Source organism: Postia placenta (genome assembly GCF_002117355.1).
Source record: "Postia placenta MAD-698-R-SB12 unplaced genomic scaffold POSPLAscaffold_1, whole genome shotgun sequence".
Taxonomy (NCBI): Eukaryota; Fungi; Basidiomycota; class Agaricomycetes; order Polyporales; family Adustoporiaceae; genus Rhodonia; species Rhodonia placenta.
The window spans coordinates 3,625,462-3,650,648 of record NW_020169832.1 but is presented as its reverse complement, the minus strand read 5'-3'; the positions used below and the strand labels follow the sequence as shown (position 1 = coordinate 3,650,648).

The following is a 25,187-nucleotide window of genomic DNA, read 5'->3' as shown; positions in this document are numbered from 1 at the left end:
GGTGTGGAACCGCACAGCGAGTGAATGCGAAGTGCGCGTTCACTCGCTATGGGGTTCGCACTGCGAAGCGGGCACTGGCCCCGTTCCCAGGACCAGGATCCTGTACTGTGCATGCGCCGCGATAAACAGCAATGCCCCCATTCGGTGCACGAAGGTACCGCAGGGCGGCTTCGCGCGGGGGAAGGCTGTACATATCCACGTCCAGATCGATATCACGTCGAGCTATCGGAGAGGCCAAGACCCTGCCATCGCATTACATGAACGGGCACTGTGGGAAGGTGACATACGACCGCAGGAGTCCCCTTGGAGATCGAAGCTCGCCCTGGCAGAACCGAAGCGCATAGTTCATCAGACGGTTTAAGCCTTGGCGGCAGACAGGCAGAGCTCCCCTGGACGGCGGCCAGCGCGCCTCGGACCCTTCAGGGCGGCCCGCGTGCGGACAGGAAAACGAATGCTAATGCACGCGAAATGAAAGGCAGATGGCTATCAAGGTTTGCCCACTTCCGCGCGCGGCAAGGCCGTCGGCCCGCACGCCAGTGCCATGGCCACTAGCAGTATCCATAGCACGCTGGTGCTTCGTGTCCGTGCTCCGCGCACCGTATTGAACTCCAGATTCCGACCTCAAGCTGATGCTGCGATGACGCTAGCCGCGTTTGCATTAGGCGACCAGCATGTTCAGTCCAGTGGGGGAGCTGTCCGCTGTAGCGCTAGCATCCGTCGTTTTAGCAAGAGCCGCCGCGTTCATCCAGCCGGATCGGAGACTATTGCTCGCGCAGAACCAGGAACGATGGCAGCGGAGCCGCGTTGTGGGGCTGAACCCGTAAGGTACTCTAGTCGCCGAACGCGGTGTTTGGGCGTGCACTATGTCGACACAGACACGAGTACAGTGTTTGACAGGGTCCGCCTGCCACAAACTGCATTGAGTCTGAGCAGAGTCTAAGTCGGAGCGATCACCGTGTTATACGAGCATGTTCCATTCGATTCCGCTGTGACGTTCTATTGCGTGACCGTGATGCGTCACACCGATCGTGGACATTGGACGCCGAACGGTTGACCGGAACTCACACTCAACCTCAACGACTGACCACGGCGTCGACACATACGTGGGCACGATGACTCGTGAGTGTACCGAACCCTGTCTCAGTTTTGTCTGGCTGTGTCGATTCACTGAAGATCTCTACTGCTCGTAACACCATGATGCAGGGGGCAACCAGCGCGAAACGGACCGCTTGAAGGCCCAGAAAAAGGCAGCCCAGGCCAAGAACAAGCCAAAGGAGAGCGCGAGCACACTGCAACAGCGCCGCGAGAAGTGAGTCACTTCTTCCACTCCCCCACGCCCCATCTCGCGCGTGCACGTCGCGTTCTGCCTACGCCCGGTCTTAACGCGCTTGCTCACACGCCCCACAGAGATGCCGAGATCCTGAGACAGAAACAGAAGGTGTGTGTACGCTCGTGGCGCTCTCGGCTGACATGCTGTCTAACGGACCCTGCAGAAGAAGGAGGAGGACAAGGCGGCGGGGGCGGCAGGGGACGGCGGGAAGAAATAACATGTTTGAGGAGAGTGTTCCCATCGCACGCCCGCCCGATCCCGACGCCACCGGGTTGGTGAAAGACGGGACGCAAGAGCGTCTCATTGATTTGCTCCTTGGTGTTCGGGACCTGTGCACATCTTTTCCGTTAATTTGTCTCGTCTGTCTGCGGCGGCACTGTTGTGTTCCCGGGTGTACTCTCTTATGATATTTAGATCTCTGCGGACAATCATGGGCAGTGGATGATGAATTCATCCATTTTGTTGTCATTTGCCAAGCGTCCGCTGCGATGAATGGCTCGATCTCGATGCACCGGATCCCAGTGGACACGAGGATCAGCAGCCGGACACACTAGGCAAGTTATACAAAGGACAGGGCAAACTCATGGAACGCAAAGCTTAATGGACATCGGATATCGCATGCCTCATACAGCGTGAACAATGCCCGAAAAGCATGTTACGGTATGTAGCACGGCAAGACCCTCAAAATCGGAGGTACCCCAGGCTCAGGGTCTTTATAGACATTAGCAAATTGTCTCATCTGGCAGCCACTCAGGCGACACAGGCGCTGTGGGCGACCCCGGGGCCATTCGCATCTGTACCGACAACTTGCTCATAAGTATATATGGATGCCGCATCATCGGCGGTCCTCCGGGCAGACATCCGCTCTGCGAGACAGCGAACTTGGCTGCACCCCGGTGATACAGTCAGGTAACGTCAGCGCGTCCTCTTCGCTGCCAGATTGCACGCACGCGTGGGCCTGGAAACAGCCTTCGCAAACGTCGCTGTCAATCCGCGCGGTAACGGCCTACCTGCGGCGTACAAGGACGGCTCGGAAGCGTTCTCCTGCAGCCGATAATTTGGTGGCGCTGATGCCTCGAGTGGGCAGCCGCCGACATTCTATTGGGAGAGGACAAGACGCCCCCGTCACTCAGACGGCTTCTATGGGTCCGAGCATCGGCCTGGGGCCACTTGACTGGCTTTATACGGCAATAGTGCGGCCGTAGCAGGCTCAAAACGGGTCTCGCCGTGCTGCTGTTGCACGCCTGTCCGCCGGAAGCGCCGCTTCTCTTCCGGAATGAGGATCACGAATCGAGGATGTGCTGGACGGCCATTGCCATCGGGCGAGGAAGGGAGCATCAGGAAGCTGTCAGCCAGAGCATTGCTGTATCAGGTTCAATGAACGCCCCAGGCGGCTGCCTGATTGTCCGTTGCGCAACTTGCGCCGAGGGGCCATCGACTGGATCTGAAGGCAAATTGGCAGACGACGGCTGTTCTTTGAGCGCCTGGCCCGATGAGTAATGCGGATTGCGGAATGCTCGTCGTACGGTGATGGTTGTTCATCCGGAGATCCACCTCCCGCTCTTCGAGGCCTCTCGATTGCAGCGGGGACGCGAACACGTGGAAGCGGGCGTAGCGACTAATACTCGACATTTGATGAACTAGCCCCGAGTGGATCAGCGATGTCCTGCGATGCGACACGCATTGTGCCGCTGAACCCTCATATATGGGAGACGAGTCATATCCGGGTGCAATACGCCGGGGAGATCATCATCAGTGCAGGTCAAATGGCCTGGCCAGGCGCGCAAATGAAAGAAGTCGGGACGCAACACGTGGGGCTGAGAAGCGAGGCATTGCGGCCTAGAATGGCAGGCATTCAGAGGCGGTAAAGCGTCCGCAGCAGCTTGACATGCGGACGGAAGACCACCGGAGCGTGGGCGAGAGCAAATAGAGCTGGAGAAGCGGATCAGGGAGCCAACATGTGTCGCGGCCGTGTCCCCTCCATTGGTCTGTCCATCAGTGGGGTAAGGATACCCCGGCGAGCCGGTCGACGCCAGCATGACAGGACATCTGCAGACCACCCGTGTGTCCTCCCGCGATTGCGACATTGAGGCACGGAGGGCCACTGTATTGTATGCGAGGTCCGCCAACAGGCACAAACACGGAAGCGTCGCTCTCATCCAGCGACCCTGCGTAAATATTGCAACGGACAACGTGAACAGGCACCTGTGATACGCCCTTCTCGGCAGGTGGGACCCCCCGCTGCGGGCGCCCATCGTCTCGCGCTGGCCAGTAGACGTATCAGAGAAGCCCATGAGACCAAGAACTCTGTTGTGGTAAATGGCCGACACAGCCGCATTCCATTGCTGAGAAGCGCAAGGTTTGATTGTGCCCGCCGGAGACCTGGATCGCGCAAACTATATCACATCTGACGTCCACCAGGTGTCTGAGTGTCAATTAGACTGGCGACGCGACCGTCTGGAACGTAGACGCATACGCAGCTCTAATCGGATCGCGTCCGATAGCAAGACGCGAACCGAGATACCGACAAGTCTGTCTGCCATATACGTGCCGGTGAAGGACGGTACTAAACGGGATCGCATGGCTTGACCAGGAGCCCTGTTGTCCTGTTACAGCACGGACGCCAATATGTCTTATGCTATGACGAGCGGTTTGCGCAGGACATTCAATTGGCAAATAAGTGGGGCCATATGTTGATTGCGTTCGACAGCCAATGAGGCAGTTCACTTGCCGGATATCACCCTCGGAGTCAAAGAAATGGGGGGTGGGTGATCGTATGATCTCCCCACGGTGATGAAAAAAACCCGTGACAAATGGGAGGCGTGAAGGCATCGCGTCCCAACCCGGTAATGGGCGAAATCGAAGCGATTCATTTGGCACGATAGGTGAGCCTGGGAACCGGATCCATGTCGGGCGTTCTCGACAACCTCTGCGATAGAAAGGTGCCCGCTGGGATTCGCGATTCCCCTAAACTCTTCTGGGGCATCTTTTATGTTTCATTTCCGCGAGGCACAATCACCAACACTAGTTCGCGCAAGCGCGCGCAGATCTAGATGCAGTTCTGTGCGTGTTGGAGCGTGAGCTTGTGAATGCGAGCGAATGACAGCGGCGCACCGTCATCAGAAGCACATTGAAGCTCTAGTCATGGATGAACCTTCCTCGTTAGCGTCAATTGCCATTATGAAACGGGAGAACAGGGGTGTCGCGCAGGAATAGAAAGGGGGGTAGTGGCCACCAGTGAAAACGCAGGACGTCTCCTGCCTTCGGTTGACGACTACGGTCAGGCCCCCACATGTTCCCTGCGGGCGGAGAACAGATCCGCGGAATTTAGGCGGAATACACTCGGATGAAATCACGCACGAGGCCTGAGAGTTCACTTCGGAAGACGAGCCTGGAAGTGTCCCCACGGATATCAGTCATACCACTGAAGGCGAACGGACGCACTACGGGAAGCACATCGCTGCTTCGAATCTTGCCGTATCAAGATCGAGACCTATTTTCGGGAGCTGTACTGTACCGTGTGGCACTCACACAACGATATCCGCCCTAGCGCTGGCCTACGGTTGGCGGGTGGGCGCAGGTCCAACTTCGTGCCTCAACCACTGATCGGTCCTTGCCGGGGTCCTCAGTGTGACTAAGTTGTAACGGTAGTGGCAGTAATGGTCTATGTATTTTTCCATTATCGACATTGTATGTGATATCCGCGCCTACATCATGCTTATGTAACATATCTTAGGCACACAAAAATAGAATATGTACCCAAGACAATTACCACGATAAGATAGCCGAGCATATGGTATCTAGCAATGCTCGGTTTGCGTGCATTTGCGTGAATGCGTGATTTCACCATGGTACATAACTTAAATGCGCAAGGAACCAGTATATGAGCAACTTGACTAATATTCTTGAGCACATCATGATGCACAATTACTGCGGTGTTGAAGTAGCTATATTTATTTAAATTGTAGTCTAGAAGCAGAACATATAAGACTAGAGGGCGACATATATGGAGTTGAAAGTCATGTATATTTACAGAGTCGACTCAGCAGGACATTTCGTACCTTACGTAATCGGACATTGGCATAGTACACTCAGTGCCGTCGCACCTCAAGCCTTCAGATCTCAGTGCTCGCATATTCTTCCTGAGCGCCGAGTAACTCATTTGCTCGTATCATATGGTGCGAACAATGCTCATACCTTGAGAATATAGCATAGGCTTATTAGGTCTCCAAGCATCTAACACTCAGTTATGATTACCTAAGCTCACCATCTTCCATGCCGCCGATGCCGTCGAGCAGAATCTAGCCCTTTTTTGGGTTACGTAATGGTCCGTCTGGGGTTCTGTCACGCTGAGATCTATCACGGGGTACCACACGAGGCAGGACCCCATATCCAGTTACCATATCTTGACCTGCGCCCACCCGCCAACCGTAGCTGGCCACAACATCAGATTCCCTTGTGGGAACTGTTGGTCATCTTCAGATGGCCCGTGGATATAATCAAGCCTGCGTCTGCCCACCTTACGGTTGCCCTTCGTCATCAGAACGGCACCTTCGCGAGAATGGGGAACATGTGATCCTTTGCGACGAATTACACATTTGTGAGATGATCAGCTTTCAGAGGCCGTTACCAACTAGTCGCAAGTGAATTGACAACTACAAGTGCCGCTCGCCTCGTGTGCAGCGGAGTACTGTATATGAAATCGAACCGGTGCTTCCTCTTCTAGTTCTAGTAGACGCACAAACGTCGGCCTCAACCGGTTTTCCACGACCACTTACGGAGAGGAAGGAGGATTGAGTTGCGAAGTTCTTCAACATCATTGCACCGCCCTGTCTGGGAAGACTCCCATCCGCATGGACGATTTCCCAGCCCACGAAGACCCGCACCTACTATCTCCCGCCAAAGTTCGGCTGGGCGTGCGCATCGTGACAACACCTTTCGGATGAGAAGCGTAGCGGCGCTCGCGCAGTTGCCACAGAGCCGGGTCCCAGTGCCAGCATCAACATGTCCGCCCCTTGCCCGAGGTCACACGCGGAAGCCTGCCACGGGAAGACCAGAACATCGATGCGATCATCATGCATCTCGCTTTGAAATATCTATCATAGGGTCCGCGGAAACTCCTCCGCAGGAAGTGGTATATAGCACCGTCCCGAGATGCACATCTTGGTGATCGTCACCGATGAACGATGATCCGGCGTCCTTCGGGCTGGTGCACGCCGCGCTTTGCACTTACATCGTGATATAGACGCGGATGTCAAGCCAGAACCTGTGATGATGATAGTGATGATGTATACGCAATGCACCGTCCTAATGGCCCCATCCACCACTGATTGCTGAGTGGGGTATTTGGATTGACTGACCGCTGTGAGTCGTAGAACGATGATCATTCTCACACTCACGGTCATTACCTTAAAAAGGCTCACAATGCTAGGCTTCAGTAGCCTCTGGACACGATGCTTAGGAAGTCTCTCACCTCACTTCAAGAGAAATGACACGTGGTGTTGGGGACCGATGCCCCGGCACAATAACACATATCTGACGACGAGGTGTTGAAAAATAGATTTATAACAAGGCGCAGCCGAAGAATGCCCAGTTACACTGTGATCTAGACACACTCTACTCCAGAAGCCGCGAGGTCCCTGTATGCCATGTCGGTACTAGACAGATTTCGGTCTAGGGGCATCACGCCGCAGTGTCTAATTTGGGCCGCTTCTCGAGCACGCTATCCACTATCCCAAACTCACGGGCCTCTTGTGCTATATGAGCGCGAATGGCTTATCAACGCTGCCCACATATAAAAATGAAGTAATGCAGACCTGTCATGAAATAGTCCCGCTCTAGGGCTGTCTCTGTATATGTATGAAGACGATCGTTTAAACCGACAAACGCACATGAAGAGAAATGAGAAGGACAGACCGAAGCGCTGGACACCCGCTTCCACGCTCTCACCGTCCTTGCCACAATGCCGTTGGTAAATGTCTGTGAGCAACTGACGCACGCGCAGGATCTCCTTAGCGTGGATGACGATGTCGGATGCTTGGCCTGAAGCACCGCCGGACGGTTCTGTAAAGACGCAATATTCATGTCAGTTATGTAATTGTTGCGTTTACGAGGAAGCAACTGGGAGAGAAGATTACGCACGGTGGATCATGATGGTTGAGTGTGGAAGAGCATGTCGCTTGCCCTTCTCACCTGCAGCTAGCAAAAGCGAGCCCATAGAACATGCCTGGCCCACGCAATACGTATGTATGGGCGAAGACACATACTAGATGTACACGTGAGATGAGCTCCGTACAGGCATCATATAAGCAGAGGTCGACTACGCACCTGCATCTACATCTGCATGGATTAGTAAGACGACATGTGCAGGTCTGTGTAGTGCTTACTGTATCGTATATGGCCAGCCCTGCGGTTACACTGCCGCCTGGGGAGTTGATGTAAAGATGAATAGGCTTCGATGTTTCTTCCGCCTCAAGAAACAAGAGTTGTGCAACTGTGAGCGCAGAGTCTGTGTCTCTGATCTTACAAGCTACGTCAATAAAGTTCCCAGTCAAGCGAGAGGGGAGTAATTACCGGTCCATATAACATGATGACCCGCTCTCTCAGCAACCTGGAGAAAATATCATAGCTACGTTCCCCCCTCCCCTGAGCGAGTCACATTGAGCATTGAGCATGCGTTCCGATTCCGAAGATGGCATGTACAGACAGTTTGTTCGATGACCATTGGCACGAGAGATGCTACCGAAGATGGAAGATTTTGTGACCAGTCTGAAGCCCAGGGATGGATGTGGCGACAACTCTGGAAAGCATATCGTTGTCTGTATCGAGCAGCAGAAAGCACAGAGCTCTTCAATATTTGCCTGCAGCTCATCATCGTGGGCAGCAATTTCCGCGCGGACTTGGTGGACAGTCAAGAAGTTCACCTCAGGCGCGCCGGACTCTGGCCACGTCCACGTCCACGTGACACACGCGTTCAACAGCTCGAACTGACGACTCTCCTCCTCGCTGCTTGCTTTGGCTTGTCTATGCTCTCGCTAACGAGTTTGACTTCTTCTCACGCAAGCATATAACCTCAAGATTTGCTCTAATTGTCTTGTGTTGCAACGTCCTCACCGCCTTGTATACAATAATGTCCGCACGCCAGAGAATTAGTCGACCGTCCGAGCTTGAGACACCCATGGACTTCGAGTTTACGTCGCGTCCTAGTAGTTTTTCAAAGCCTGTGTGGGCCTCTGGCGGTGAAGACCCAAGTACTCCAAGGAAGAGTGAGTCTTCTGGCTATGTAACGCAACGATCATGCATGTCTGCGCCACAATCTGGTGAACGAATAACGCTGCTTCGCGTTGCCTCAATCGGCTGAATACGATACGCGACTGCGTGCTGTGTCTTTACACCTGATCGACATGCCACGAATATGCTGAACAATTATTTTTGCAGGGCCATTGGCAGACGCGAATACGCCTGCTCCTGCTTTTCCTGCACCTCCTCACACGCCGACATATTCATCGTTCGGAGCTCACTCGAACGTCCCTTTCTTGTTTCAACAACCCGTGCCGCAGTCTCCGCACACGCCAGCATGGGTTCCGCCTCCGCATTTTTCACCGGCGAAAGCATTTCCGCAACCAGATATCAAGGACGTGGATATGGCCGAGTTGAGCCCGCCGAAAGCGTCTCAGTCGTTGCCAGTGAAGGAGGTGAAAAAGGAAGTTGAGAGCGGTGACGGTGATGGTGACCGGACCGTTGCATTGGGGGCGATGCGCCGTGTGTTTAGGTCGCGGCAAAAGGCGCGGGATCGCAGTCGACTTCGCAGAGGGCGAAGCAGGAGTGGCGAGGTGGACGACAGCGACGAGGATGAAGACAGTGATGATGAAGGCAGAGTGACTCCACTCACGCAGAACACGTCAAATCATTATACGCTCAACATGCCTGGTCCGGCGCCTCCTCAGTCTGACTTGCCCTACGTGCTGTTAGGCTACCTACAATTCTTCTTCAATCTTTCCCTCATTCTAGTGTTTCTGTATCTGCTGGTGCAGTTTATCCTCACTGTCCAACGCGATGTGGAACAACGAATATCTGAGTATTCAATGGGTGCGTCGATGGTCTATGTTGTTCGATGTGTGTTTCGTTAACATCGCTGCTTCCTTGTAGACATTGTTCAGGAAATAGCGCAATGCGCGCTACACTTCAAGACCAATCTGTGCGCAACGAATCCGATACCTGCCATGATGCGTCAGTGTGCTGCATGGGAGACGTGCATGAATCGCGATCCCTCCAAAGTTGGCCGAGCTAGGGTGGGCGCGGAGCTCATCGCAGAGGTTGTCAATGGCTTCGTCGAGCCTATCAGTTGGAAGACCTTGGTGCATAGTCCTCATCCCATAATCGTGGTTTATACGCTGACACTAGTCGTTTGGGACCAGATATTCACATTGACATCCCTAGCATTCTTGACCGCTTTCATCAATGCACTGCTCTCCTTGTATCGCTCCAAGATCAATCCGGCGACTCACGCGCAACCTGTGCATCATCCGATTCAAACATTCCCCATCGCTCCACCGAACACACCGTACGCCAACCATCACCACTATCTATCGCCTCCCCCAGAATGGAGCAAGTCTTGGTCAGGTATGCAGGATGACATCACCCAAACGCCGAGTCGGAGACGCAGGCTCGAGGGTGGCGCAGCAGAGAAAATTATGTGACCTCATAGCAAATAAGTACTGATTATGACGTTACCGCTTATGGTGTCCTGTGTGTACGATCTGATGCTCCTACTCCCTTTCACGGCCCTAGTTGTTTTCATGTGGAGATCTTGTAAGTGGCAGTTTGAGTTCAGTCTCCGAGGTCCCCTTATCAGAGTTCAACAGATAGATTGCTCGTGACTGAATGTTTGATTGTTCTCAGCGCTTCACTCAATGCAGTATTGTGGTTTCATGGGAATGTTCCCTCATCTGCGCCTTTGTTATGATGGCTCTTGCAAAATGATACCTGGACACAGGCACAGAGACATACGTGAGTGATCGATTGATGGGATCGAGCTGATGGACACAGTCCCAGGTTCCGCTTTGCGCGGTCTTGGAGATCAGTGGCGCCTCTTCGCGGACAGTGTCGGCATCACCATGGCATCAAGTCAAAATCAAGGGAAGCGCCAGAGGAGTGCTATTCTTCCACCGACATATGCCTCGGCGTGGCCTAGCTTTCCCGATCAATCCCAAATATAGTTCTGCGAAAGGTTGGAACTCTTTGTCGTTCCTCGATGTGTTGTAGACGGAACTGCTAGTTGAGAGTAAACAGTGAGTGCGCCCCTGCGCAGCTGCCGGTGCACTGCCACGTGGCTTTGACATCAGATCATTCACATCAAGGCAAGAGCGTTGCCGACCCTCACGGCTGTTGCAGCGGGTGAGACTGTTGGCGAGGCCAACTCGGAACCGTTAGCCTAACGGATGGTATCCAATAGATGCCTGTTAAGCGCCTGCGCCAATCCAGCATAGGCATAGATTGCGTGAGTATGTCGCTTTGCCTCCGTAATCTTCAACTTCCAACTTCAATACCTTGGGAGCTGCATTTGGAAGACCGGGACGCGCATGCCCAGGCACTCAAGTATGAAGGCCAGGTTCCCGAGTGGTGTCCATGCTAACGCTTTCCCTGTGTCTACTAGAACCGCTGGACCGACTTCCTGTGACCGGTCCCGTACCGCCGATATATACCGCCGATGATCAATTGGAAAATGACAGGGTCACGTATTGTACTAAATGCGGGGAATGTCGATGCTCTCGGCGTCTCTGCGATTCCCACAGCCAATGGAACACGTTGATGCGAGAACGCCACGGCGGTTCACGCAGTGTTTTGACCTGTCTGGACCGGATCTCTGTAAACCTCGACTGCAGTAATATATGTACCGGTAGGTTGGTCCGTGTCGTAATTGATTGCGTTCGGTTGACACGTTCACGCGCCTGGCAGGGAGATTCGTTTCGTCTGTCTATCTTGGTGCACAATTCATTCCTTCGACCCGATCGTCGCACTATTTTCACCAAGAGCGACAGTGGCGTCATCTCCAGACTTGCCAGAGGCGGCTAGTCTGTCGAGACAGCAGATGATCTGCTTAGTCGAGAACATCCCCACGAGTCCCGTCATTTCGACCGATATGAACTATACCCGAACGAGAAGCGCTTCACTCAATTGTTGGTAGCCCATTGGTGTCTCAGGGCGCTTGTCCTTTCTAGACACTCTTCTGACTCTGTCGTCGCTGAGGTGGACTCTGATACATTGCCTCGTCTCAGGACACCTGACGCCAGCCCTCGTGATTCCGCGCCAATTTCCCTTGACAGCCTCGGATGTACCTCGGACAATCCCATGCAGAACATGTGTAGAACCTCTTCGTAGTTGAGGCTGGAGCCCGGACAGACAACTGTTCCTGAAAGTACTGTCATTCCACTGGCGCACACAGGTCAGTACTGCTGTTCACGGATGAATTCTCCCGGGGCGCCTGGTCTGGGTCTTAAGAATGAGGATCCGGCGTGGCTGGAAAAGGTGTGTGAGTTGTTTCGTTGCACTCCAATGCTAGTCTACATCCTTATGGAGGCTGTTTTAGCGAAGGCAGTGTGGCGTCGGGAGATGTTCTCTTGATTCTGGGGCTAGATGTTCGAGTCGCGCCGTCCTTTCTCAGAGAGCTTCGGGAAGCGAAGCCAAGGTTCTGACTTCGGCCCTAGGTTTCTACAGGCACCGGTCCGCCGCGGCAAAGGGTCCATCGCCGCGCTTCTCTCCAAACGCTCGACTGACGCGAGGGAGCGTCTTCCTTTCCACATGTGTGTGCAGAGTCTCAATTGCAATCAGTCTCATGACATTCTGCGCAGCCATAGTCACGGAGCGCTGATTACCGGACCATTGGGACTGGTCCCGTTCCCTGAGAACATCTGCCATAAATCTGAGATTAGGAGTGTCAAACTTTCACGGCTCCTCGTTATCGGTATGTCATACTGATGGATCTATGTCCGGTCTCACACTGAGGTCAGGGTTTCCAGGTCAACTTTGACCGAGGTTACTTCGACGCCGCTTAGGGGCGTTCTCTGAATAATCTCCGTGCCTCGGCCCTGCGAATGTGCCAACGCTGCTGCAGGCTGTTCCGTTGGAAGCCCGCATACTTATCTCAAGTTGCCGTGCCGCATTGGGCCAATGGCATGATGTCAATGTGTCAACATTACCCATTCATCGGCACGCTTCGCTGACCCGGACTTGAGTGATTGGTACGTTGAGTTAAATTCGTGCATGTGGCTGCACACCGCTCATGATGTCGGCAATACAATGAGGTACAGTCTCGATGTTTTCGCTACTTGCCAGTCATGAAGATCCCGCAGCATGTGATGTGCGATGCGCATCATTGAAGCCACTGTATACCAACGATTACCTCGTGACCCTGATATGAAGGTCCGTGGCGAAACCGGACACACTACAATACACAGCTGTATCAGACCGCAATGGAGCTCCCAAGTGGACAATAAGTACATACATCAAAGCAGGTGCGCCACTTTCTTAGTTCCATCGGTCACTCTCAAACCCGGTTTCTCGGTGGTTACAGCAATTTGGACTCGTGTACATTGTTGCAAACATCCTGATTGTCGTCGTCAACGGCAAGGTCTGTTTGATGGCCATTTCGGAAATCGATGCGAGAAACGAAGCCCGAGTCATTCGGCCCAGCCCTCCCCGATTTCATATTATTGACAGCACCCAACGCACCTTGATCTCAGGAGTGATGAACATTGAAAGCTGGTGCCTCCGCAGGCCGGATGAGACCTAGCAGACGCCCTCTTTGCAGCCGCCTTCATGTCATGGTTGACCGCGACTGCATTCGATTATTTGCATATTCGGCTCAGACCGGAGGAGTCAGGAAGACGTGGCTGGGGTAACATTTGGTAAATCCGTGAGCAAAAACGGTCTTGTGCCGTTACTGTATTTGACCACCTACGCGGGGGAGCACTCCGACTCCGCGACGGTGAGCACCCGTTGGCGCCTGTTTGCAAGGAAGCTGACTCATCCGCAGGAGTCGGTAACATCTTTGACTGCCCACGGTACTCGTATGTTGTGAGGACTTTTCCCGTTCGCACGGCATAGCCAATCACGATCTTCCAAGCCTTGTAGATGATCTCAGAGTCCCCAAATTCTTCAGCGCTGCGTCGGCCCATCGCATGCATCAGGTTTGGGCCCGGAATCTACGCTCTTCTGCAAACTCAAGGTCCCATGTCCACTGCATGCGCGCTTCGCTTGACGCAAGCGCACTGCAGAGACCACTTGTTGCTTTACAACCCGTCAGAGCCGCTGGAAATCATGTCGCACGAGCCTGGTTGATATTGAGATGGCGACGCTACAATGCTTCAGTCATCGCCGCGCAAACAGCGCCAGGATCCACATCGGCGTCAACTGCTACAATGAAGCAGGATGCGGAAGGTGTGCTATGACGCTGGCCCAAGAGGACGAATTATAGCTTCCCATCACTCAGTCGGAACTTGCCATGTTGCTCCCCGAGTCCTTTTCCCACTCATTAGTTCATGCACACCGTCTCGGTCACGTCGGCGGTCAACACCCACTCGCTTGATGCGTCAAGTGTGACTGCGCGCTCATCGCCTCGTGGCGTTCCAAGGTGGCTCGTCAGCGCTGAGGAGTGGTGCTTTACCCAGCAGAGTACGTGTGACCTTCAGACGTTCATGATCATGTACAAGGTCTAACAGATACTGCTTGAGTCTGTGTACATAGCCAGTCATTCGAGCGACTGGATGCTTGCTGAAAGGCCCACCGTTGGCAGGACATACAACCAGATTTGGTTGTCAGCGACTTCGTCGCGATCACCACATATAGTCTTAACTCGCGAAAATGTAAAAGAGTCTAGTGTTGGCGACCTAAATCTCAATGCTTGCTCGCCTTAGCTTGTGAGACAGACGTACTCCTAGCGCACAAAATACCGGCTCTAGATAGATCACGCTTTGCCCTGCTCTATTCCCGCCCTTCGCATCCTGGGTGACTCGTTCTATCCGGGCTACTGGGTTAGCACGGAGGTTTGATGTGTCTGAGCTTGTTGGCCCCGAGAGAAGGGTTTTTGTAAGGTACTGATTCTTGTCTTCTTGGGCTCAACGTCAACCTTTGCTTACCCTCTGCCTCCGTGTATGCACCTCTGTAGGCATCTAGTACAAGTGAGATCGGGGGCCGGACACAGCGCATACCTTGGTGAGTCAGGCTTTACAATACCACTACAAATAGGATGGCACATTCGCCAACACCGCGACTCACCATCTGGCGGGTATGCGGGACACGTGCAAATGTTCAATGCGCCAGACTCAGATATTAGGGTCTTCATCCTTTCAACACGAGCCGGCGGTCTCGGTCTCAATTTGCAGACTGCCGACACCGTCATTATGTGCGTCATGCGTTATATACTTGCACAAGAGGATGCTAACGCAGGAATAATTTAATTGATGATAGTTTCGATAGTGATTGGTGAGTTGCTTCTAGATCGGATGTGTGTTTGGGTTGTTGAATATCCCTCCAGGAATCCGCACGCCGATCTCCAGGCCCAAGACCGTGCCCATCGTATTGGTCAAACAAAGGTGGTCCGTATTCTGCGTTTCATCACTGAGAAGAGTGTAGAGGAGTCTATGTTTCAACGTGCTCGATACAAGTTGGACATCGATGACAAAGTCATTCAAGCCGGTCGCTTCGACAACAAGTCGACGCAAGAAGAACAGGAGCAATTCTTGGTGCGTTCAGTCAATAGTGCTCACGCCGCATTTGCTGATTAGTTCATGCTCTTTCTAGCGGTCTATCCTCGAAAACGACCAAGCAGAGGAGAATGAAGAAGCCGGTGACATGAGTGACGAGGAGATCAACGAGCTTATTGCTCGGAGTGAGGAAGAGGAACAGATATTCCGTGATATCGACATCCAACGCGACCGGTACCCAGCATGCGGAAGTTCCTCAGAGTACGATCAATATGGTGAGAACACAGTTCGGCGACGTTGTCTCGTGCGAATGTCCCTGTTACAATGTTGCAGACAGCTTGCGAATGACATTCCTTAGCTTCAAGAGTGTTGTACCGAAGCGGGAAGCTGACTAACCGCTTAATCAACGGTAAGGCAAAGGAATCTATAGGCAAAACACAGCCATTTCATATCTCGAACCGCTGTAGGAAGAGGCCCCCTACCTTGTCAACGAAGTCATCGGATGTTCAGCGACTCCGCGCAGAATCAATCTGCGCTCATCAGGACGTATGTACCTGGTCAATTCGCTCTCTGTTCGGCTCACGGCGGTAGGTGAAACTCATTTAGCAAGAACCAGGAAATAGGCCGAGTCACAGCCAGAGGGCCATAGTAAATTCCTCATCATGATTAGGACATTCCTCGTGCTCCCTCTTCACAACAGGCACCCGCTCTGGCCATTAGTAGGTCCTACTTATAGTTATACTGTTACCATTGTCGTCTCCACAGTCACCGCGGAAGCCTCGGCATGTACCAACCTCCGTCCATGACTGGTGACTTGCGATCGCAGCCCAAGATGAGTGTTAATCGGCTGGCATATAGGTCTAGAATTGTGCTGATAATTGACATGTACGTCGAATAACGTGCCACAGAATATGGTATCAAGTCGCGGTATCTCGCAAATAAGCTCATGTGTTGCCACTTCAAGATGGCATTTGCATGGAATCACAGAGGGAAAGCGACAGCAAACGTGCAACTTCTGGAGCAGGAATGTTCAAGGGTATACGATGCGGCTGCACAAACAACGATGAGAACCATTGGCTGATCGGGCAGGTCAATGAAGGGAATTGAAAACCCATCGTCATTGTCGGCGAATCGTGTACGACACCTTAATATGCAAACCCTTCTGATTGCATGTAGACGTCAACGGCAATGTCAAGACCAGGTGTAATGGGGTGGTCCACCATCAAATCGGTCTCGAGGCTTGGCCATGCATCGCGAGACTGTCGTGTCAACTAACCTCCTAGACACATTCACCTTCTTGGTGCCTTCATTGGACGCGGTGGACTCCGCCGATATGTTGTATCTGTCGTTATATTCGAAGATTCGATATTTGCGACAACCTACAGGTACTAATGTTCCTAATGTTGCACGAATGATTCAACTTCACTACCGAGATTCCCTACGAGACGTCATGGGACATGTGAACTGTGCACGTATGCGGTCCAGACTTACTTCGAGAACACCCTCGGTTTTGGATGTCTTCAACCCCATCGATTCTTGCCACGCCATTGCTCCGTGTTCGTGGCGCATGTGCTACATGAGTGGCGTCAGGCTCCGACGATTCTTGGAAAATGCTATGACTTCAGCAATATCGGCGGACAAGCTGACTGGTAGTTGTATGCGAGGCTTGGGTGTATAAAAGCCGTGGCGTGCAACAGGGCTGAGCACCCATCATCGTTAGCTCATCTCTCTCCTTGCAAATACTCAAGGCAGCACGCTACAATGTCGATCCAGGCCGGTAACTATAGGATTCAGAACGTCGGTATCGGGAACTATGTGGATCTGGCCGGCGGGTCGAGTATCCAGGGCACAAGAGTTCAGGGCTGGACGAACGCCAACAATTTGAATCAGCTCGTAAGACACAATGAGCGCAGATGTGTACGTGCCGCAAGTACTAATCCCTTCTCCAGTGGCAATTTGAGCCGGTCAACGACAACACCTGGAAGCTCTTGAACGCTGCGAGCGGTACATACATGCTTGGTCCGGTCCACGCCATCGTGAGTAGGGAAGCACAGCGCTCTAATTCATTCCATCAACGAAGAGATAGTTGACAGAATGAGGGTGTCGTTGGCGGCACGCCTCCGGACGAGTTATGTTCATCGACTCCGACGGGTCGTATCAGTGAGTCCCAGAAGGACATGATTATTCTACTTGCTAACTCTTGGTGCTGGCATTGCGCCTAGGATTCAACTCGTCGACGAGCCTCTTCTGCTGTACCTCGGCGACAGTACGGATGGTACTCAGGTATGCATTGACGTCTTTCCCCCAGCTCTATGACATCTCTTAGCGAGGGTCAAATTGCAGATCGTCCTCCAGGCCGCCGACGGTGGCGACAACAACCAGTTCTGGTACCTGCACCCGCAGGCGGCCTGATGCGGCTTCGCGACTTCCATGGGCTCAGCTTGCTCGATTGATGGATAACGTGGTCGACTGTTACTGTGGAGTCATTTCTTGGTGTATATTCCATATGAGGCATTCCTTGCTCTGTTGTATGGCGCAGTAGGTATTTCGAAAGAATCGACGTTCGATGTCTGTTGCGCATGAACGAAGTGGTGCCGTGTGATCCAGAAACAGGAGTCTGTCCGCTCAACAGCACAGGTTGAACATGGGTGACATAGGGAAGCGCAGGATTATAGGGAGCTGAATTTACGAAGACAAGCCAGGATGCGCCATGATTGACTGTTCCAATAAGCCGCTTTGCATAAACCCAAATAATATTGTTCGGCGAAGACTTACCGATCCTCCGCCGACACGCACACCAGTACGGGATCTCTGAGTGTGCCAAGGATAATGTACATGAGTTCTGGTGAGCGTGTGCTATTCCTCATGATCAATACTGTCAACAGCGCACCGACATAAGTTGCCCTGGAGTCCGCACGACCGGACGCGTCTCAACGCACATGCAAATCGAGGGCGCGGAGCCCATTGCTAAGAGCTACTGGAGGCTCGTTCACACTCTACATGTACCTACGCTGTATGGAGTATAAACCCGTCGAACTTAAACGCACATGCAAATATGGTAACGTGACCCTCACGACACTTTGGCGCCGTTCGCGCGCTTGCTCGTTATTTTCTAGGCTTGTATATCGATGATGGTCTGTGCTTCACAACAATCATCTTGCATGGCTTGCCGACTGTGACTGCGCTGTTTCCCCGAAAACACTAACGATAGACCTCCCTCACAAAAGCCACAGACAGGCGGCAGAGAGCATAGCGGCGCTCGGCACGGGGTGACGTGCACTTGCCACTCATCCCTCAAAGGTTGTTCACGACAGCCATATGAAGTAATCTACACCAACACCTCGATGTTTGTCGAGGTCCTACCCTGTCGCTCTCCGCTTCCGCAAGCAATAGCAGACAGCGACGACCTACTGTGACGCGATCAGGCTAGTAACTTCTACAATCTGACAATCAGTTATGGAGCCAGGCGTATTTGCAACGAGTTCTTTCTGAACAGGATGTATATATTGTTCATCGCTGACCATGACGGCGAGAGGACGAGGAGATTACAGCAAACGTCTGCCTCACGATCCTCATCTGATAGCCTATCTCCATGATCGGTCATCCTCCCACCTTGCCCCAAAGTATGACTTACGGAGGGTCTATCATTGTTGGTTTTGTTGTGATCGGCGTAATTCAATCAAATTCCATTTCCATCACCGCTAGCATCTCGTCTCCGGTTGCAACTTACCATTTGTGCTAGGTGTGACCCTGTCAGATTGAAGATTCGATGGATGCATAGGCCGACCTCAGACGGGTTGGCTGCTTTCGCTCGCTGTTTGACAAACTCTCCCGCCTCATATAGTCTCCGCGTCATCTCACTATTTACCAGTTGGCTGTTGCACGTAATAAGAGGGGCACATGTGCATCATGCGGTTCACTCAGGTCCCGAGTTTTCTCGATGGGCAATTTGTGTTTGGCATACTGGATGCTTGGTTTCAAGTTGATTGAGGAAGGGTTCGGACATGCTGATGGATCGTCGCTGAAGCGGAGCACTACACCAAAATGTTCTTTCTCTCACGGCCGGGTCGCTGAAGCCTTGAGTTTGCCTGTTAAAGCCGAATGACTGTTATGTAAATGCTGCCTCAGTAGTTCAGACAGCTCCCAGCTTTCCTGATACTATGTCACAGTGTCGAAACCCTTGTGACGGGGGACATTTATTGCGTAGCGCGGTTGCTTGTTAATGAAGCTACATGAATCGGCACAGGAATCTACTATCCCAGCCCGGTTTTAGCTCGCGGCAGCTGATTTCCAGCGTTCTCAGGAATCCCAACCTACAAACTCGGATTGTGCGTTTCTGCCTTTGTATCGCAAGGTACCTCCAATGTTTCACATACACTCTTCAAATTCACACGACCCCGGGGATTTGGTGTAGCAACGCTCTGTGCGCTATACCATCTACAGACTGCTGGGAATGTCCGAAGACGGTGGTATAAAGCTTGCTCAGTGAGGACCTCTGTATTCAGACAACTGCCCCGCTTTCGCTCACTGCCTCGATTCACCCCCCTATCTCACAATGTCTCAATTGCCCAAAGGCCCGTGGACTAAGACGTTCTTTGTCAAGAACGTAGGCACTGGGTCTATGCTCGACCTTAACGGGGCCAGTGCCGTGCAAGGCACCCGTATTCAAGGCTACCAGCAGAATTACGGGACGGCCCAAACCGTAAGTATAGGTATCTGATCTCCCGCTATGTCACTCGTTCATGTGTATCATATAGTGGAGCGTCAGTGCCGACGAAGACAACAATTTGGCGTTCATGAACGCTAATACGAACACCTATGCCTACTCCCCAGAGCCCATCAATGTCAGCACCTACAGCATCTCATAGCTATAGGAGTCTGGTTTAACTAATTTCGGACAGGGAGGCAATGTAGTCGGAAGTGCCACCTTGGTGCGTTTCAAGGTTGTCGGAGACGGTGGTAAATACCAGTGAGTACAAGCGTTCAGAACATAGTATTGGCGCATATCTACATACCTTCCTTATCAACAGAATCAAACCCCTCGATGCAAACGACCTCGCGTGGAGTCTTGCCAATGGTAATGACTGCACTCCGGCAAGTACAGTATTCCCTAGCATAGAACCAGTTATTCAAGCCGCCTTTACATCTAGGTGCTGTTGCAAGTCTCCGTCAGCGGTAACCCCGCCCAGCAGTGGGTTTTCGAAACTGTCGGATAAGAATGTGATACATTTTTGACTGGTGGGCAGCGGGCCGAGGAATCGTCGTGATCACGTCGTCATAGTCGAGTACGTTCTGTAATTGTAGCCCGGTCACAATCATATTCAGGCAAGGGAGACATGTTGGACGATGTATATGACGCTCCCTGGGCCACAGGCTTCCATACCACACGCATTCATTCTTCATCCAGTTGTCAACAACCATATAGCCAGGTGCACATAACGTGACCAAGGTTGCGACTGGCTACGTGTCTCCCCCACGGTCTAGGTTGAAATTGTTGAAATTGTGGCGAGCGCACGCCACTGTACCTCGAAGACCGAGTTTCTTTGTCACGCGTTTGATAGAGCTGAGACAAACGCGATATACCCTTGTTGCTTGTTCTCGCTTCCGGTCTCAGGCGAACTTCGTCAGCCTGGAACTTGCACGTGGGTCTCAAACCCAGAGGCTTGAGCATTTGTCCAGGCGTATCCATTTGAGTGACTATCGGTACGAGTGAGTGGCGGCCATGATAGCAAGCGCATGCTGCGAAAGATTTTAAATGGCATACATATAATTTCTCCGGTTTACGCCATCATTAGTGACAACGTTTGTGAAGTGGGCAGATATGATGATAGTATTGTTGATGGAACCAGGCACATATACCTCTAGACGTATTCATGTTCATTGACATTGACGGGTCGTACGAGTGCTAGAGCACTGACTCTGATGGACAGCGCGATATGTAAGCATCGACAGGAAAACTTGTCGATGGTCGAGATCCTACGGCAGCACCGATGAGAAGACATGCGTCAGCCATCATAATCATTACGCCTCATCTCCGTCACATATGCCAGACCACGACACTCCCATATTTTCACCACTCTCAAGCCAGCATTTTCTGCCAATGCACTAAATTCCTCGGGTGTTCTCTCTACTCCATTGAAGAGAGCTAGCATGCCGATGGCGAGAATATTTCCCATGTGATGTGCATAGCCATAATTGGCAGGAAGAGGTGATGGAGCGCTCTTCAACAGTGGTGAACCAGCCGTCGTCTGCATCACTTTATCCGCGACAAGAAGTCTCGAGTCGCGTCTCATAGCATCGCGGAGATGACGCAAAATCGTGACACATTCATCGTCGGGCCAGTCGTGGCTGCATATGATTATGTGATGAGAAAGCATCGAATGACTGTGGAACTGAGTACTGACAGAATATGCCGCAAGATGAAGACATCTGCTTCTTTGACGGGCTGTTGTGTGAAGAAGTCGTGACGCATGAACTTGACACGCTCGGCTTCCAATGCCTCCGGGAGTTCCTGCTTCCAGATCAACTCCGCCTTCTCAATCACTGCCTCCCGATCTTGTACGACGAACTTGAGGTCAGGATAGCGTTTTGCTAGCTCAAGACTCATTCCGCCTGTTCCAATATGCCGCTTTGTATAGGACAAAATGATATTGTTCAGCAAAGACTTACCAAGTCCTCCGCCGACGTCTATGACAGTACGCGATCCCAGAGTGTGCCAAGGATAATCTGCGTGCGTTCTGGTGAGCGTGTGGTATTCCTCATGATTGAAACCTTCAGTAGCGCACCGACATAAGTTGCGCTGGATTCCGCGCGACCGGCCGCCATCATGCCGCCGATCCAAGTATTAAAAGCCGGACGTGGACCCATCGTCCCGTCAGGTTGCTCGACCGGCTCTTCGAGATATTCCCACAAAGTCGAATTCGTCCCATATGCTTCTTGGAACGCAGACTCGCGCGGTGATCTAGAGTGGGTCTTAACTGGATCGAATAGAACAGCGGGCAGCTTCTCCGTAACAGCACCTCCTTGAATAGAACTTTATGTACAATATTAGTCCAGTAGAGTGAGTCCAATAGCAGCAACTTGCAAAAGAAGCCAGGAACAAAGGGACTCGTTCGCCACCATGTACTCGCTCGTCCGAGTGTTCACAAAATAGCCATCCTTGATTTCGCTAAATATGTGAATGGTGCTGAGGCAGCGCAAAAGCTGGGCTGCGAGGAGAAAAATTTCAGTGGACGATCTTCCATGTGACAAAATTACACCTACCGAGTTTTCTACCATTGATTCCAGTTCGCCGACCAATATCCTCGACGGAGATGCCTCGCTGCGGGTCGGCTTCGGCGACTATGTCTGCGACCCGTGCTTGCACCGCTATGTTTAGGCACTTGGCGGCGAAGTACGAAGAGACAACTTCGCCGAGACGCAACAAAGGATCCTGCACGAGGTCAATACACATGCCGCATGCCCCGATAATGACACGGCGGGCTTCGTAGAGTGCGGGCGACGGAACATCGGGAGTGTTGTTTGGCTCAGAAGCCTGAGCAGCCTCGGCTTCCCATTCCTTGATGACGACCTCTGACGACTCGACGAGCAGGCGAACCAGGGAACGCAGCTGGCTGATTTTCTCTGCGACAGGTTGCGACATGTGACGAGATTGACGCTTGCAAAGCACAAAAACGACAGAGGTACGCGATGCAGTTCGCTTCTGCTTCATGAGCCCATCTTTTCTATTGATGTCAGTGGGATGACTATTCCTAATACGGATGATGATATTGGTTCGTCGGCCGCGTTCACCTACGACTTGGGTCTCGGACTATGAACACGCGCCCTTGCTTCCTTGCGACAACCGGACTTCAATACATCAGCTCAGGGTGTGGAGATAGGGTGCGAACTTAGTAGTGTATTACCGGTATTAGCTTGTTCATCCCTAGGATCTGGGTAGACAAGCAATGGCATTGGGAAGCTGCTGATGAATCTGGCGTGTGGCACGGAATGCGTCAGAACCTTTGACGCAAGCACTCCTGCACTCGCGAAGGCCTGCGGTGAAATCCCGGAGGTATCACGTTACACCTAGCTATCATATCCAGAGTAAGTGAAGGTCACAAGAAAAGAAGCGTCAGAAACACCTCGCATGTGCGGTCAGGGACTGGACTGGAACATGCTGCTTTGTGAATTGTCATCCTGATGATCCCTAAGAGAGAGATTGTGTACGGTTGGCGGGTGGGCGCAGGTCAAGATATGGTAACTAAATATGGGGTCCTGCCTCGTGTGGTACCCCGTGATAGATCTCAGCGTGACAGAGCCTCAGACAGACCATTACGTAATCTAAACAAGGGCTGAATTCTGCTCGACGGCATCGGCGGCATGGGAGATGGGGCGCTTATGTAACCATAACTGAGTGATAGATGCTTGGAGACCTATGCTATATTCTCAAGGTATGAGCAGTATTCGCGCCATATGATACACATAAATGAGTTACTCGCTTCTCAGGAATAATATGCAAGCACTGAGATCTGAAGGCTTGAGGTGCGACAGCGCAAAGTGTACTATGCCAATGTCCGATTACGTAAGGTCCTGCTTCGAGTCTGTAAATATACACATCTTTCAACTCCATATATATCTCCCTCTAGCCTTGTACGTTCTCCTTCTAAAGTACAATTTGAGTAAATATAGCCGGTCAAATACCATAGTAATTGTGCATCATGATGTGCTTGAGAATATTAGTAAAGTTGCACATATACAGGCTGGCACATTAACTTGTGTACGATACGCCAAGTAAACGCAACCCAATTATTTCTTGATACCATATGCTCAGCCATCATGATAACGGTCTTAGGTACATACTCCATTTTGGTATTCCAATGGATGATTTGCTTGCCAAAGGTACCTTGTGTAAGCATGATATAAGCGCGGATATCACACACAGTATCGATAATGGGAAAATATATAGACCATTACCATCACTAGACGTTACAACTTAGTCACTCTGAGGACCCCGGCAAGACCCGATCAGTGGCTGAGGCACGAAGTTAGACCTGCGCCCACCCGCCAACCGTAATTGTGTCAGAAGTCCAAACACATCGATGCCGATAAAGCATGGCGCACGCGGCCCAGGCTATGAGTGGCAACAGTGGCAGTATCTGTGCTACAATCACGGAGCCAATCGAACGCCCCCACTTGTCCTCTCAAAGAATGCAGATAACAGATTATGACACGGAACTGAACCCGGTATAGCGACTTCTGGTGATGTGTCTAACAAACCGTGCCTGCAAGATCCCATACGTAACAAAAGTACCAGTGCGCCAACTATTCGCATCGCCCGGGTCTAGGGGTTGGCATCGAAGGATAGCACCATAGTATCAGAATAGCATTACCTGCATGTTGCTACCCTAGGGGTATCAGATACGGGCCGGGCCCTGTGTTTCCCAATCCAGAGCCGACCCGTAGGTCATCTAACGATTATTGCACATTCCGTAATAAGTAGACTAGTGGGTGTCGTGACTCACCCCATGATTGGATCACACTGTCACTGGCACAGCCTCAGGTACCGCCCGATGCCACTCGGGCACTTTCGAGTATGCGATGAACGCGAGACGTCATAGGCTTGCATTGTTCATGCTATGGCTTCCGGAGAATCTAGACGCGCAATTTAAGCCACATTTAGTACCGACATCTACAACCAGATAGCCTCGAGGCCACCGTACGAAATTCACGAGTAGAGCAGATCAATTACACAACGAGGCGTTCCTGAGGAGTGGCAAGTTTCCTGTTATCGGAGAGAAAGTTCCGCGGGATATATGGACCTACATCGTGACGAGCACGCTCTGAAATGCGAAGCCGAGAACACTCGAAGCTGTGAATCTGACTCAGTTGTGTGGTCAACGCTCGGAGGAAGAACTTCATCTCCGGGTCCAAAGACGCGATCACGTGCAAGCGTGATGATCAACGCGCGCATCAAGCGCCCATAGGAATCGGGCGCTCACTGCCTCATACAAGATATGAAACAGGAGGCCGCTCTGCGCCCCCCTCCTTGCGGTCGTCGCGGCGGGTCAGCACAGGCTCTGTTTCTCTCATAACGGTGCAAGGGCCTGACAATCCTCCTTTCTCTTCTTTTCGCTCTGTATCGTATTCTACAACACTAAACCTTGGTACGTAAA

The 25,187-nt window shown here is 52.1% G+C and overlaps 6 protein-coding genes across 6 annotated transcripts; 4 read left to right on the top strand and 2 right to left on the bottom strand.

Annotated features, from left to right (window-relative positions):
• Nucleotides 1-1,077: 1,077 nt before the first annotated feature.
• Nucleotides 1,078-1,797, top strand: POSPLADRAFT_1038293 (hypothetical protein). The gene is made up of 4 exons (XM_024477362.1): nucleotides 1,078-1,119; nucleotides 1,204-1,309; nucleotides 1,408-1,438; nucleotides 1,494-1,797. The coding sequence occupies exons 1-4, from the start codon at nucleotides 1,113-1,115 to the stop codon at nucleotides 1,545-1,547; spliced, it is 198 nt and encodes a 65-aa protein (XP_024344853.1). The 5' UTR covers nucleotides 1,078-1,112; the 3' UTR covers nucleotides 1,548-1,797.
• Nucleotides 1,798-7,012: 5,215 nt separating this feature from the next.
• Nucleotides 7,013-8,054, bottom strand: POSPLADRAFT_1043215 (hypothetical protein; the record flags this gene model as incomplete). The annotated part of the gene is made up of 7 exons (XM_024478250.1): nucleotides 7,013-7,086; nucleotides 7,147-7,179; nucleotides 7,247-7,393; nucleotides 7,472-7,595; nucleotides 7,717-7,851; nucleotides 7,904-7,975; nucleotides 8,037-8,054. 7 exons carry the CDS (start codon nucleotides 8,052-8,054, stop codon nucleotides 7,013-7,015), a joined length of 603 nt encoding a protein of 200 aa, XP_024344852.1.
• A 297-nt stretch (nucleotides 8,055-8,351) lies between these two features.
• On the top strand, nucleotides 8,352-16,114 carry POSPLADRAFT_1177068 (hypothetical protein; the record flags this gene model as incomplete). The annotated part of the gene is made up of 22 exons (XM_024488467.1): nucleotides 8,352-8,595; nucleotides 8,768-9,418; nucleotides 9,479-9,621; nucleotides 9,748-9,952; nucleotides 10,121-10,141; nucleotides 10,326-10,339; nucleotides 10,785-10,833; nucleotides 11,775-11,857; nucleotides 11,966-12,132; nucleotides 12,181-12,293; nucleotides 12,787-12,843; nucleotides 13,198-13,316; nucleotides 13,635-13,768; nucleotides 13,962-14,002; nucleotides 14,504-14,732; nucleotides 14,777-14,812; nucleotides 14,865-15,072; nucleotides 15,131-15,308; nucleotides 15,392-15,442; nucleotides 15,577-15,620; nucleotides 15,704-15,752; nucleotides 15,942-16,114. Exons 1-22 carry the CDS (start codon nucleotides 8,460-8,462, stop codon nucleotides 16,112-16,114), a joined length of 2,901 nt encoding a protein of 966 aa, XP_024344851.1. The 5' UTR covers nucleotides 8,352-8,459.
• A 680-nt stretch (nucleotides 16,115-16,794) lies between these two features.
• POSPLADRAFT_1052181 (carbohydrate-binding module family 13 protein) lies at nucleotides 16,795-17,445 on the top strand (the record flags this gene model as incomplete). The annotated part of the gene is made up of 5 exons (XM_024480246.1): nucleotides 16,795-16,926; nucleotides 16,983-17,069; nucleotides 17,127-17,193; nucleotides 17,256-17,285; nucleotides 17,360-17,445. 5 exons carry the CDS (start codon nucleotides 16,795-16,797, stop codon nucleotides 17,443-17,445), a joined length of 402 nt encoding a protein of 133 aa, XP_024344850.1.
• A 2,143-nt stretch (nucleotides 17,446-19,588) lies between these two features.
• POSPLADRAFT_1129545 (carbohydrate-binding module family 13 protein) lies at nucleotides 19,589-20,249 on the top strand (the record flags this gene model as incomplete). The annotated part of the gene is made up of 5 exons (XM_024483849.1): nucleotides 19,589-19,735; nucleotides 19,791-19,877; nucleotides 19,935-20,002; nucleotides 20,064-20,157; nucleotides 20,184-20,249. 5 exons carry the CDS (start codon nucleotides 19,589-19,591, stop codon nucleotides 20,247-20,249), a joined length of 462 nt encoding a protein of 153 aa, XP_024344849.1.
• Nucleotides 20,250-21,038: 789 nt separating this feature from the next.
• Nucleotides 21,039-22,675, bottom strand: POSPLADRAFT_1043216 (hypothetical protein; the record flags this gene model as incomplete). Its single annotated transcript, XM_024478251.1, has 6 exons — nucleotides 21,039-21,381; nucleotides 21,438-21,645; nucleotides 21,703-21,759; nucleotides 21,819-22,066; nucleotides 22,142-22,241; nucleotides 22,297-22,675. 6 exons carry the CDS (start codon nucleotides 22,673-22,675, stop codon nucleotides 21,039-21,041), a joined length of 1,335 nt encoding a protein of 444 aa, XP_024344848.1.
• Between the last annotated feature and the right edge of the window lie 2,512 nt (nucleotides 22,676-25,187).

Bases quoted from the DNA above. Each gene is read 5' to 3' on its own strand.
- POSPLADRAFT_1038293 (XM_024477362.1), top strand. The intron at 1,310-1,407 runs GTGAGTCACTTC...CACGCCCCACAG, and splicing joins CTGCAACAGCGCCGCGAGAA to AGATGCCGAGATCCTGAGAC. The intron at 1,439-1,493 runs GTGTGTGTACGC...CGGACCCTGCAG, and splicing joins TCCTGAGACAGAAACAGAAG to AAGAAGGAGGAGGACAAGGC.